Source organism: Xenopus tropicalis, chromosome 5, assembly GCF_000004195.4.
Source record: "Xenopus tropicalis strain Nigerian chromosome 5, UCB_Xtro_10.0, whole genome shotgun sequence".
NCBI lineage: Eukaryota > Metazoa > Chordata > Amphibia > Anura > Pipidae > Xenopus > Xenopus tropicalis.
In genome coordinates, this window is record NC_030681.2 from 128,816,637 (window position 1) to 128,831,275 (window position 14,639).

A 14,639-nucleotide genomic window follows, 5' to 3' on the forward strand; every position below is an offset into this window, starting at 1 on the left:
GGCCTTGGCTATACCATGGCGTCCCTGTTGCTGGGACTCCGGTCTCTAGCAGTGTCCGGGCCACGTTGGATTCCAGTCCGGGGGAAGAAGCGCTGGTTGCAGCCGTACCTCAGGGCTTTAGAGAGGCAGCGGGAAGTGGCCGGGCCCCCGGAGCCCATTCCAAGGTAAGAATGGCACATGTGACAGCTCGGTGTGAGAGTCAGCTTCAGCCTGAGAATGGCGGTACTGAGACTCGGAGAACTAAACCGAGTGATTGTTCCGGTACATATAGATCCCTACACTCAATCACATTCCCCATATAAGCGCATTAATATACTCACTGCACTTCCTACACTGAGCTGTGCGGGGAGGGAACAGTCCCCCAGATTCCTGTCACTGAGTGAGGCCATTGCTTGCCCTTAGTTACACAGCAATGGCACACAGTCCTTTATTCCTAAGTAACAGCTCCTAATTCATCATGTTTTGGATTTAGATGAATACAGATAATATCTGGCCGAATCTATTTAACATCTTTTATTTTCATGCTGCTGCTCATTGTGTGCAACCAGATAACTGGCCCCCAGCCTGACTGCGCCACAGCCAAAGTCAAAAGTCACAAATGTTAAAGTCAATAGCTAATTGTCAAAACTAAAAGTACATTTTAAGTTTAACTACCCCTTTAAATATTTAACTTTTAAGTCATGTATAATATCTCACCCTAGCAACTCAGGCAAATAATACCATCTTTTATTTTTTAGGTTATACCAGCTTATTTACAACACCCTTTTAAAAGAAAGAGTGGGACACTGTGTAAACTAAAATTAATAAGAGAATAGGATGGTTTGCAAATTGTTTAAGCCCTGTATATCATTGCAAACAGCACAAATGCAACACACACAATGTTAAAAAAAAGAGAAATCTTATTTTTATATACTACAACAAGTATTACATGTACTAATACAGGTATGGGATCCCTTATCCGGAAACCCGTTATCCAGATATTTCCGAATTATGGGAAGGCCTTCTCCCATAGACTCCATTATAAGTAAATAATTCCAATTTTAAAAATGATTTACTTTTTCTCTGTAATAATAAAACAGTACCTTGTACTTGATCCCAACTAAGATATAATTACCCCTTATTGGGGGCAGAACAGCCCTATTGGGTTTATTTAATGGTTAAATGATTCCCTTTTCTCTGTAATAATAAAACAGTACCTGTACTTGATCCCAACTAAGATATAATTACCCCTTATTGGGGGCAGAACAGCCCTATTGGGCTTATTTAATGGTTAAATGATTCCTTTTTCTCTGTAATAATAAAACAGTACCTGTACTTGATCTCAACTAAGATATAATTACCCCTTATTGGGGGCAGAACAGCCCTATTGGGTTTATTTAATGGTTAAATGATTCCCTTTTCTCTGTAATAATAATAAAACAGTACCTGTATTTGATCTCAACTAAGATATAATTAATGCTTATTGGAGGCAAAACTATCCTATTGGGTTTATTCCAAATTTAAATGATTTTTAGCAGACTTAAGTTATGAAGATCCGCATTACAGAAAGATCCCTTATCTGGAAAACCCCAGGTCCCAAATGTTCTGGATAACAGGTCCTGTACCTGTACTACATTTTAAATTTGATGCCAGCAACATTTTTCAAAAAAGTTGGCCGAGGGTTCGGTCTCCCAATTGCTGGAGTTCTGAAAGGGAAATGTTGCCCCATTCTTGCCTGATACAGGATTTGAGCTTCTCCTTTTTCGTATTTTTCCTTTAATAATGTGCCAGTTTAGTATCCGGACTCTTTAATGCTGATAACAAACAGTTTTCCTCTTTGCCTCCGTTCATCTTAAGTGGGCTTGGGGCCAAAAAAGGTGTCTGTGTTTATATACCAGGGGTGGGCAAACTACAGCCCGCGGGGCACGTCTGGCCCGTTGGTCATTTTAATCCGGCCCGCCGAGGATTGGTGTGTCTCGCTTTTCCGAACAGAGACCGCAGTCTGCAATCTTCTCTCTTTCAGAAAATCCCGACTCCGCAAGTCTTATCACGCAAGACTTGGCATCAAGACTGCATGTAAGCGCAGCGACACAAAACCTAGGGGACTGATGAGCGGAGACGGTGCTGGCCCGGCCCGTCTGTCAAATTTTAAAAGTCAATGTGGCCCCTGAGCCTAAACGTTTGCCCACCCCTGTTATATACAGTTTCTTCTTTATATGGTACAGTTTGAACTTGCCTTTATGGAACTGAGTTGACAGACAGTGGCTTTGGGAAGTATTCCTGAGCCCAGGCAGTGATCCCACTACAGAACTGGGCCTGTTTTTAATGCAGTGCCGCCTGAGGGCCCAAAGATCACAGCTGTCCCATTGGTTATCTTGTCCATTGTGTACATAGATTTTTCTGTGTTTTCTGAATTATTTTATGGTATTATGTAGATGATGAAATCCCTGAATTCTTTATTTTCAGTTTTACTTGAGGATTGTTATCATTAATTTGCTGCAATATTTGCCTGCACGGTTTTTACTTGTGAGAGACCCAGGCTCTCTGGGATCTGCTCTTTTTACCATTATACAAGTTTTCCAATCTTTGGTTCCCCCTCTCCCAACTTTTTTGAAATGTGCTGCTGGCATCAGATTAAAATAAGTCAGCTTTTGATATGGTTTAAATCATTTTCAAATCATCCCATTTTCATTTTATCTTACAAAGTATCAAACTTTTTTGGAAATGGGGAGGGGTTGGGGGGGGGGGAGAGCAAGACCCCAGTAAGATACATGGGATGATAAACTATCCTCTTATTTACCTGAGACTTTACCTGTTTGTCCTAGAGCCAATGGTTTTGCTAAACATAAGTGGCTTGTAAAACACGCCAGCCAGTGGCATAAAGAAAGCACTTGGATAGGCCTGGCAGCTAATCTTTTATGTATTTTTCTCATATGGAAATCAGCACTTTAACCTGCGTTTTGTTTCAGGTCGCAACAGCCAAATTTTGACTACCATGCAGAGGTTCTGGCTTTCTCCCAGCGTTTAAATGAGAGTTTCTCAATACAACTACTAAAGACTGCATTTGTGAATAAGACCTACGTTGAACAGGAGGAGCAGCGACGTCAGGAGCTTGGCCTTGACAAGGAGATGGCCATGTTGAACCTGCAGGATAATGAGGAGCTTGCTGGTGTAGGCTCTGATTTCACTGCCACATATCTGCAGAAAACCCTCGAGCACGGCTTCCCTAACCTGCCTCCTGATGGCATCAAATCTCTGGTTGATCACCTTAGTAGCCAGGAGGTTATAAACCATGTTGCTCAGAATTTAGCAGTGGAGGACTTGGCACTTGGCTCAGAGTGTCCTCTGGACCCACTAACTGTTTACAGAACCTTCTTTGCTATCATTGGAGCTTTGCTGCAGAGCAGTGGCACCCAGAGAGCTGGTTTGTTTATCAGGGTAGGTCGCTCTTTCCTATGATCTTTGCTGTATGTATTAGTTTTACTTGCAGGGTAACATGATGTGCTTTTGTGTGACCCTGGCTTTTGTCATATGCATTCAGTCCCACACAGTAACTCAGGTCAACTGGGGCCTGACTGTAGTTAGCTGTAATACTGGTGTGTAGATGCCATCTCAGTGCATTGTGCCGGAGTTCTTTCATAAAGAATCAGCACTGCACAATACAACTGCTTTCGGATAAGATATTGTTTCTCCTACTCAGTGTAACCGGAGGATTCATGAGCCGGACGTAGGTGTTTTACTATTGAGTAAATGAGTACTATCTGAAGTAAGTGATTAGATTCCCTGGGAGGTGCCCATCCCTCAGTGATTCTGCCTTCTACTATGGATAGAAGGTTCCTGTTCTAGTTCTGATTTTGCTGTATCTCATTACAAACACAATTCTCACCACCCTCTGCTATTCTCTAGGATTTTCTACTCGCACAGCTGATCGGAAAGGACCTCTTTGATATATGGTTAATTGCAGACCCCATGTCTTTGCTGGTGCAAGAGCTCTCCCATAGAAACCTCCCTCTTCCTGAACCCAGGCTGACTAGAGAATGTGGAGCTGCTACTGTTCTACCAGTCTACTTTGTTGGATTATACTGGTGAGTACCTCTATGGCTAATGCCACATGGGGCTGTTTCTTGGCCTGTGTATAAGCGCAGGCAGAGAAACAGCCCCTCTGCTTATCTCCTACCTTTTGTATGTGCACCCATAGTTCCGTTGCAGACACTGGAGCAGATTTAGCCTTAATGCCTTATTTTTTATAACAGTCATAATCTAAATGAAGAATGCTTAAAAAAGTGGGTGGTGCAATGGATAGCAATGCTGACTTCAATAACAACCATGGCACTGTCTGTAAGCAGTTTGCATGTTCTCCCTGAAACAGCAAAATCCACGTTGTGCAGTCACCTTCACTAATTCAGTTAAAGTGTGAGGATGGCCATGGTCAGAAACCTCAGAGAGCCTTTCTCATATTGTTCCAGAACAGAGCAAAATTACAACAGTTTTCCTTCTGAATGTGTTCTCTATACCGTATATACTCGAGTATAAGCAGAGTTTTTCAGCACCAAAAATGTGCTGAAAAAGGCACCCTCGGTTTATACTCGAGTATATACATAAAACCACATCTGTCTTTGCAATGTATATTCTTTGCACTGCTGGTCATGACTCCTGAAACAGCAAAGCAGCCAGCCGGGAGAACTGCAGTGTTTGAAGATGGCATTCGCTGCGCACACACCCCCATTCCCCCCCCCCCCCCGAAGGACGGAAGCGCATACAGCAACTAAAACCCGGCAGCACACAGCACCGGTATTGGGAAAACTCAGTGCGCAAGGGCGCGTAACAATAGCCCAGTTCTGCTCTAGGCTGTGCCGTGACCGTCCAAATTTAGCGCGCAGAGAAAGTAAATTGTATTCAAAGTTCGGCACCTGAAACTTGAAGCGGTTTCCATGGTGACAGCAATGTGGTAAGAATTGTGGCCGGGGTTATTGCTTTCCCAGAATGATGCGGGTGGGTGACCGGCTTCCCTTCTGTCTAAGCTCCGCCCTTTCCCCTGACAGTGACCATGGCGTCTGTAGCTGGCGCGTCTCTTTTCCTGCTCTACCTGATAAGCAAGCGGAGGGGGGCAAGCGGGTAAGATGGTTGTCTGTGTGTGGGACGCAACGCAGGGCCCTGATTGGGCAGTGTCTTACTTTAACCTTTTTCTCAGGGGGCATTCCAGGCCATGACTAAGGGGTCTGTTCCACACCTGTGCCATACAGGTGTTTCAGGGGAAAAGGGATGGGGTGTTAAAGAAGTGCAACAACCCATTGCTGTTTTTCTCCTTTTTTGCTGAGTTATATCTACCGTTAACAGTTAACTGTTACTGTTTAGAGTTAAGAGGCCAATATTTTCTAGCACACAATGCTGCCACTCAGTGTGGCTCACATGCAGAACACCGTATACTTCACTCACAGGCCAAGCCAATGGAAGAGGCAGCAGGCACTGATTTGGGAATCCGCATATATGGTACCCTTAGCAGGACATTGGGGCAGAAAAACAGAATTAACCAAAGCTTGCCAGTTGCTTGAATTTCCATCTTATCATTACTTAGTATGGCAGCCTCCTTAGCCTTCCCAAACTTGCCTGACAGTTAAAAAAAAACTTAGTAGTAGCGGCTGCATTTCCCCTAGGCTTATACTCGAGTCAATAAGTTTTTCCAGTTTTCTTAGGTAAAATTAGGTACCTCGGCTTATATTCGGATCGGCTTATACTCGAGTATATACGGTAACTGTACAGTTGGATAAGTGACCAGCAGGTGGCACTATTGTTCCAAAATTCATTATAGTAGCAATTTTAAAAAGCTTAATAGGTTTGAAATCAAAAAAGAAAAAAAAAATGTAAAATGCAAAAGTGTTCAGAAGCGTACTCTATATAGATAGACAGGTAGAGCAGGGCATTTTGACCCCCACTGTTTTCTGTCTGATAGCATTAGCCTTCAAAAGTGCCCCGTGTGATGTTGCCTTACTTTAAAAATGATATTTACTTTATTACCATGACTTTTGCTGAGCATTCTTTCTTTAATTTGCAGTGATAAAAAACTGATTGCCGAGGGTCCCGGGGAATCTATCTCTGCGGCAGAAGAGGAGGCTGCCCGCGTGGCTCTGAGAAAGATGTTTGGATTCACAGAGAACAGGAGGCCATGGGATTATTCTTCCACCTCTCCAGAGATTACAGAAAAAGAGGCCATACACAGGAGCTAGAGCCTGCCTATGACTCCCTTTCCTGACCACATATGGGAAAGAAAACTGACTTATTGGTGTTTTTGGCTTCAGTTCCAGACCGGAAGCAGTGGCCAGTAAATCTGGCTGTACATTTCATCTTGGCAAAATTTTAAAATGCCATTTCCTTGTCTCCTCAGCAAAGAAGGAATGTTGTAACCAGTGTCATTCTCTCATTTGTTTTTGTACTAATTGTACCACTGATAGGAAACAAATAAATAGCCATATCCTTATATCAAACAGTTAATGCTTGCATGTCTATAAAGCTGTTCTAGGTTAAATTTGATCAGATCATTCACCACTGGGGGGCTTACAGTTGGATTACAGAGGGTCTTACAAAGACCCATAGGATTATGGTCATGCAGTCTCCCTGTGGCCATTTACAGTGGTTTATAAGCTGCTTACTTGGTCTGGAGGGGCAGAGACCACAACTTTTATCTGTAGAGCCAAAAAATTATGACCAGTTGGAACAAATAGGATATTTTATTACATACTAAAAAGCAAGATTTATGGCAAGATTTAATTTCACATTAACCAAGCACACATTTTTACAAAATATGTGGATAAATATATATGAAGAATGTGGAAAAGTAGATCATTGTAAGCCTTATTTATAAATAATGGCCTAGCTTGAATAAACAGTATTTAAATAGCAGATATTGTTAGTGTTAATAGCGTTAATTACATTTTCTTTAGCAAGTACAAGAGTCGGTCTCAAACTGAAAGGAGGCTCGGAATTTCCTAGAAGTTACAAATAGAGTAGCTTCTTCTGTTGTAAATCCTTTGGGTACATATTGACCAAGCAGCGCCACACATCATTTTTATGAAGTTGACCAAATACCACCAGCAGCCTGGCCTAAGGCCAGTAGTACATTTTGTCTGCAAACAGTTTGGTGCTGAGGTCAGCCTGTCTCTATTCCATGCCAGGGCGATTACCATCTCATGTCAGGAGCAGTGACAGCAGGAAGATGGGTGTTTTCACAGCAGCAGTGCAGTATACATTCATACAGTGCACATATGTTTATCACTCGTAAGTTCTACAGTGCTGGAGCCTGTGAGGCCCAAGGGGTTAAACAGCAGTATTGGGCTTTTCTGTAGCACCAGCTGATCTGAGACAGTCTGCTGGGTTGCTCTGTGTTGATATTGAAAATAGATTCTTTCATTTGTTACAACTGGTTAGGCAATGGGAGGGAGTGAAATAATTCTTCCCCTAGATTTTTTTTTTATTTTGTTTTTTTACTTTGTCAATATAATAATTTCTTTATGTGGCAAAATATGTCAACTCTCTGTCACCGGAGGAGATGGCAGTTCATATTTTGGGAAATGCCTAATGAATTCTTAAGATGGTCATACATAGACCAATACAAACTGCCAATTGGGCAGCATATCAGCCTCTCTATGAGGCCCTTGGGAGGTCCTGTCTGATCAATAGCTGCCAGAATAGCTGGTTTGAATAGCTGGCAGGTTTGAATATTCCATCGGATAAACACCAAATCGGCATGTTGATGCTGTCCTATGTGGCCATGATGGTTGCCAAATTGAGTAAAACTAATCAGCTAAGTGGCTACCTTGCCAAACTAGCAAATCTTACCATGTCTACCCAGCTTTACAGTGTGTGATATTATAGCAATCCCTACTTAAAATGAAACATCAAATCACTGCAGGGGGACAAATTGTTAGAGCTCAACTGACTAATTACAAACCTCATACCCTAGGCCTGGTGGTTCTTCTTCAGTAAAAAAAGTGCACCGACTGTACTGTTGTGCGGAGCTTCCAGGTATCCCGTGTATTGCCCTGGCCTGTGTGTGTGCCCAGTTAGACAGCAGTTCAAGGGGTACCTGGGAGCCTGGCATACTATGCACAACAGTATCCAACAATAATATTTTTTAAGAAAAGGAGAGTAAGCCCTGGGCAGAAGGTTTGCCACTAAAGTCACTGAGGGGTTCCAAACTAATTGGAATCCCTGTGGTGATTTTATATTTCATTGTCCTTTATTTCTTAGGCATATTGGCTTTGTCCTCTCTTGGATGTTCCACATATGAAGCCAAACAACCCAGCGGCAGCCTGGCTGATGGCCACCAAAGCCTCTACTAGCCCGATAATGGCCAGCGCTACAAACACAGTGATGTGGATTATCTTCTGTGTGTCTTCATTCAGTTCTATGGAAAGGTCCTTCTTGGGAATAATTCCTTGTGCTGCTGTAATGCCAAGATCTACTGTTGGGCTGCAGGTGGAGTTCAGGAGCCAGGCCAGATCAAACCGGAGCTCTTTGAAGGAGTTAGAGCTGTAGCAGAGATCAAGCATTATCACACTGTGTATTGCAGACAATATAATACATATCACCTCTCATCTTTCCATCTAAACTTTTAGCCCAGGACAGCATGGGTGAGTAAGGTGCCTGATCTAGTGCAGCCTGTCCTGATGAGACTCGGGCTACTGTGGCTACAAAAGCCATGGCCGAGGGACGGTTCTCCATCCAGTAAGCATTGTATGCCTTCTGCTAGTAGTTTTAAAGTAAACAGTCTCAAGCAGCGTCAACCAGCTACACAAGGCTGTGTATTTTGCTGCATTTAGCTGTTGAGGGGGGTAAAGGCAAAGCGGGAGGTTCTTCCATACCAAGATACCCCTTTTCCAAGCCACAGACTCGGTAAGGGCACCCAATGTTTGTAGAATCCCTACATATATATGGGGGTTCCTGCTGTGCAATGCACAATCATAAAATGAATTCAGACCAAAGCAAGGGATCTTCTGCACTCACCCATTATCAATAAGTTAAGGACATTAAAGGGGTGGTTCATATTTAAGTTAACTTTTAGAAAGTTTAGAATGGCCAGTTCTTAGCAACTTTTCAATTGGTCTTTATTTTTTATCGTTTTTTAAATTATTTTCCTTCTCCTGACTCTTTCCAGCTTTCAAAAGGGCTGACCCCAGCAGCCAAAAAGCTATTGCTCTGTGAGGCTACAGTTGCATTGTTATTCTTACTGTTGATTACTTACCTTTCTATTCAGATGCACTCCTATTCTGGGTTGATCAGATCACTTGAAAATTCTAGGACAATTCTTGAAACTCCAGCCATCAGGGCTGAACTGATTGTAGTTTAATTAAAATGCAATCAGTGCTGGCCTGCAACATTGATTTATTAGACATGTCTGAAATTTCAAGTGATCTGGTCATCCTATCCCATTTATATTCCAGTTGGTCATTCAAACCACTGCCTGGTTGCTAGGGTTCCCTAGTAACCATATAGCTGTTAAAATTCCAGACTGGAGAGTTGATGATCATAAAGCTAAATCCACAAATAATAAAAAATGAAGAAATTGCATCAGAATAGCACTCGCTAAATCATACTATAAATTAATGTAAACACATTCTGTGCATTAATCTACCAAAATATTCAGGCTGGCCAGCTAAGTCAAAGTCATCCCCAGTCTGGCCAGTCCCACACTTCCATCTGATACACTAAGAATTCTACAACTAGTAGGAGCACCTGCTAATAAGCACACGTAAGCTAGAGATGGCTGTGCTGCATTGATCAAAGAGATGACATGGTATTTGCTGCTTGAAAATAAACATTGCTCTGCTATGGTAACAAAGCAGTGAAAGGCCCCCTGCCCAAAATAGGTAGCATACAGTCTGAATGTGCCCCATTGAGCAATAAGTCAACTTATGTTTTTATGGATTCTGGCAAAAAGACAAAAGGAAAGCTGGCTGTTACCTGAGGTTGGCTAAGGTGTAATCACAACTGCTCAGCTCGTGGCTTCCAGTCTCACAAACCAAAGGGCCTTTGGCAACCGCAAAGAGGGAGATGATAGTGCAGTAAACAGCTCCGATAATGCTGAGCACACTCAGAAGGGCTGACGCCAGCATCTGGGAAAAATCAGGTATTGTTCAAGGACCAGAAGCCATTTGCTGACGTGTATAAAAAGTAATTAATGACAATGGTAACCCATAATACAGCCTGCTTTATTGCAATGTGACTGACCCACAGCTGATACTGCCCAATGATTCTATCAACATGAATGCCCAAATAGGATTGATCCATTGAGTTAGATGATGACCCAAATGAGAACATTTAAACAGATGGGAGCAAATGATGAGTGCTAGACACAGGCAGCACAAAACCCAAATGGTGGGGACAATTTTTGCCATATTTTGTGGGTCCAGTATACTGATGGGGCCACAGTGTCATGAAATGCTAGAGCCAATGTCCCATATTTTTGGGGCCAATATGTGATGTAATATTGGGGTCACTAACATATTTCTGGGAAACTGTGCCAAAGGGAGTCAAAGAGCTATACTGGTTGGTCACAATGCTCTCTTGCGCTGAGCAGCCTAGCCAAAAATTCATAATGTTGTTTAACCCAACAGCTTACATTAGTTTGAAAGTCTATGGCCTTATAGCTGAGAATAGCTTAAAATGTTTGGTGTGGATTTGCTGTGGTGCACTAAACTAGCTACATACTATCCCACTACCATGTTTTGAGCCACTGCAAATCTGCATGCCAGCAAGAGATATTGGTTATTGGATAGTGTTATAGGTTATAGGTTATACATAGGGTGGGATAGAAGCTCCCATATTGTTATAGGTTATACATGGGGTGGGATAGAAGCTCCCATATTGTTATAGGTTATACATGGGGTGGGATAGAAGCTCTCATATTGTTATAGGTTATACATGGGGGGGGATAGAAGCTCCCATATTGTTATAGGTTATACATAGGGTGGAATAGAAGCTCCCATATTGTTACAGGTTATACATGGGGTGGGATAGAAGCTCCCATATCGTTATAGGTTATACATGGGGTGGGATAGAAGCTCCCATTTCGTTATAGGTTATACATGGGGTGGGATAGAAGCTTCCATATCGTTATAGGTTATACATGGGGTGGGATAGAAGCTCCCATATCGTTATAGGTTATACATGGGGTGGGATAGAAGCTCCCATATTGTTATAGGTTATACATGGGGGGGGATAGAAGCTCCCATATTGTTATAGGTTATACATGGGGTGGGATAGAAGCTCCCATATTGTTATAGGTTATACAAGGGGTGGGATAGAAGCTCCCATATTGTTATAGGTTATACATGGGGTGGGATAAAAGCTCCCATATCGTTATAGGTTATACATGGGGTGGGATAGAAGCTCCCATATTGTTATAGGTTATACATGGGGGGGGGATAGAAGCTCCCATATTGTTATAGGTTATACAAGGGGTGGGATAGAAGCTCCCATATTGTTATAGGTTATACATGGGGTGGGATAGAAGCACAGGCTGTCACAATTCACAGTGACAATACAGTGTAGGTCTGCCTGAGCAAATCCATTAATATATGGGCCATCAATTATGAATGTGTCCAGCACTTACCCCTCCTCTGGAATTACAGCTCCCCTTCTTCCTTGCAGCCAGTGTCATTGATACAGCCGGTAGGACCTGTGAGTTGTATTAGAGAAAGATGTTAATGTTGCTTTTCTTCAGACAAAAAACCCAACATCTGGATATGGTTTCTGAATAGCACTGCAGCTGTATCTAACATGTTGTTTAGCATTCAAAATAGCCCAGTTCTCTTTGCTTTTCCTTTATCCAATTTTAATTTTTCCTAACAAAATACATTTGTATTGTAAATAATTGTAAATACATTTTATGTTCTAATTCATGAGACTTTCATTATCGGTTATAGTGCTGTACTTATTAACTCTGTTATAGTTATCGACTAGATCACCCATTATCAATGAAAGAAGTCAATCAATAGTGTTGCCTTGTTTTTCCGCACTACAGAGCACTTTTTTGTAATGTAAAATTGACATTTCATACCTTGATTAGTTAATGTATTTACTTGGTGGTTAGAGTGCAAGAAATAGGGTTCTTGGTGTTTCCCGATGGAATAGCTTAGGCTTTTTTGTGTCTAAATGACTTCTGGACACATAAGTCGTGATTATTCTTTTCATCTTTTCTCAGGAGAAGCCATGTTAACAAAAGTTGAGTGATAATAGCCTTAAGCCTTAACTTTCATGTTGGTTTTACCTTATTAGAACATAACTGGACCCCCATTAAATGTCTCTGTGATCCTTAAATAGCTACACCAAAACACTTCTGTGCTGGTGGTAGGGAAAGGAGTACGGAAAAGAAAAAAAATTCTGTTGAATTATGACTTTTAAAACAGAAAAAAAATCCGACTCTTTAAAAAGTCATAATTATGAGTTTAAAAGTCATAACTGCGACATTTTAAAGTCATAATTATGAGATTAAATGTCATAATTCAACAGATTTTTTTTTTTTGGTGGCCCCACTGCTCTTCCGTAAAGGAGAGACCAACTTAATCTAAGATCCCACCTAGGTTGTGCTGAGCCCTATTCAAAAACGTTCCAGGGTAATGGGAAGGGTTCTATTTGATGCAAGCTATTTCTGCCAAGTTGGTCGTCCTTATGTAGATGGGGTCAAACAGAAAAGAAAACCTGCTTACCAGTAGTCCTCCTCCGACCAAACCGGGCAGCCACCACTCGTAGCATGAGATAGGGCTAACAAAGAGTCTTCCATCTTCCACATAATCTGCAATCAGTGGGGTCAAGTTAAATGCAATAGCCAATAACGATAATATCAGAAGGAAGAATCCATTGCAGGAGGACCAACGCTCAGTGCAAGTCATCTTGGGAGAATCCTATGAATCCAGTATCAGACTGACTGGTATCTGTTGCTGTGTTGCATTAATGTGTGTAGGCAAAGTTAAAATTTAGCAGAAAGGGGAAAATAAATCTGCATCTATTGGAAGTCAGCAGGTCCAGAGTCCATTCCCAGCAGGAAACTATCAAATAGGGCAGTGATACTCATTTGACTATGGTGTTTCTGTACCTTTATACACTGCATAAAAAAAAAATCTTATGATATAAGCAGAGAGAGTATTCCTATTTGTACAGCATAATGCAATAGATCTACTGTGTGTATATATAAATATGGGAACCAGACCAACAAATTGGCCAAGGGCTGCATTGTACAGCATCTCTGAACAACCTCCATGGAATCAGAAGGCATGTCCTGCATCTAGCAACTTTATAGTTAGTTGTTACACACTTAATATGTTAGTATGTTTCTTAACTGAGAAGGATTTGGGGGGGGGGGTGTGGATAAAAAGCTGTGTAATTCTAGGCACAGTCATTTGGTGGTACTACAGCAAATAAAGTGCTGTCTTACATAAAAAAGGGCATTAACTCAAGGGATGAAAACATAATTTTTCTAGATCCCTGGTAAGGCCTCACCTTGAGTATGCAGTGCAGTTTTGGGCTCCAGTCCTTAAGAAGGATATTAATGAGCTGGAGAGAGTGCAGAGACTGCAACTAAACTGATAAAGGGGATGGAAGATTTAACTATGAGGTTAAACTGTAAAGTTTGGGGTTGTTTTCTCTGGAGAAAGAGGTATTCTTCCCATAGAAAATATCAGCTTTCATTTGAAGCAATGTAGATGCTTCTTTACAATGAGAGCAGTGAGGTTGTAACCATGGTCATCTGATCCCCAATATCTCTTTCTAACATCTTTACTGGTTCAGTAATAATTGCAAGGTGACATTATTACTGGTTCCCATACAGGTACACAGTTGTGTTAGCATTGAATAAGGACACTTTTCTGCTTGGCCTGTAGGTGACACAAGACTTGCTCTAAAATAAACATAGAGTGACAGTTCCTCCACACATAATACCAGATGGACATGATTACACTGTTATTGTTTTTATCACCCATTTTCATGAACTGTAGCTTATCTAGTGAGCATCCTGGCCTTAGGAACATAGATATCTGTCATTTTTTATTTTTTTTAAACCAAGGACATTTGTATAGGAAGAACATTTCTTAAGACAGAGAAATAACTACTGACGTAACATAGGAGGAAGTTGGCAAGCATGCAGGTAGCAGCTGTTTATCAGTAAGGATCAGGCCTTGACCTTTAAAACATGGCTCCCTAAAGATGGGTTGTAAAATGCTGTGATCCTCATGGGGAAAAGCTATATATTTATATATATATATCAGAAATGTTTATAAAATGCCATAAAAGATTATGTGAGCTGTAATAACACACCTTGCTCCAAGTCATTAAGATAGCTATAAAATGCAAACGATTTTTCTGCCTGTACAAAGGCAATAAAAATAAGAGCATTAGTAATCCTGGAATTTTAGCCAAAAGAAAATAATGAATACAGTCCTTTGGAATGTCATGCAAAAGAAAGAATACATTTCGTGTAATGGAATAGAGCAAAATCGCACCCCTTAGTGCATACCTACAGTATGTGCCTCCCCATCTGCCCTGTTAAATACAATGGTGCCAATGAGCTTTATTAATGCAGGGAACACAGGTCCTTTCGCTCAGATCCATGGACAGATGTGCTGCCGATGGGGCAGAGTGCAAACTGAGAATATGGTGGCTTTTCCCTG

General features: G+C 41.6%; 2 protein-coding genes across 2 annotated transcripts; one reads left to right on the forward strand and one right to left on the reverse strand.

Annotated features, from left to right (window-relative positions):
* mrpl44 (mitochondrial ribosomal protein L44) lies at positions 1-6,461 on the forward strand. The gene is given in 4 exon segments (NM_001011374.1): positions 1-164; positions 2,949-3,417; positions 3,886-4,064; positions 6,032-6,461. Coding segments are annotated over 4 exon segments (969 nt in total). The 5' UTR covers positions 1-15; the 3' UTR covers positions 6,204-6,461.
* A 224-nt stretch (positions 6,462-6,685) lies between these two features.
* On the reverse strand, positions 6,686-13,265 carry tm4sf20 (transmembrane 4 L six family member 20). Its single transcript, XM_004917813.3, has 4 exons — positions 12,684-13,265; positions 11,588-11,653; positions 9,937-10,088; positions 6,686-8,505 (listed from the first exon to the last, which is right to left on the reverse strand). The coding sequence occupies exons 1-4, from the start codon at positions 12,864-12,866 to the stop codon at positions 8,220-8,222; spliced, it is 687 nt and encodes a 228-aa protein (XP_004917870.1). The 5' UTR covers positions 12,867-13,265; the 3' UTR covers positions 6,686-8,219.
* Positions 13,266-14,639: the final 1,374 nt, after the last annotated feature.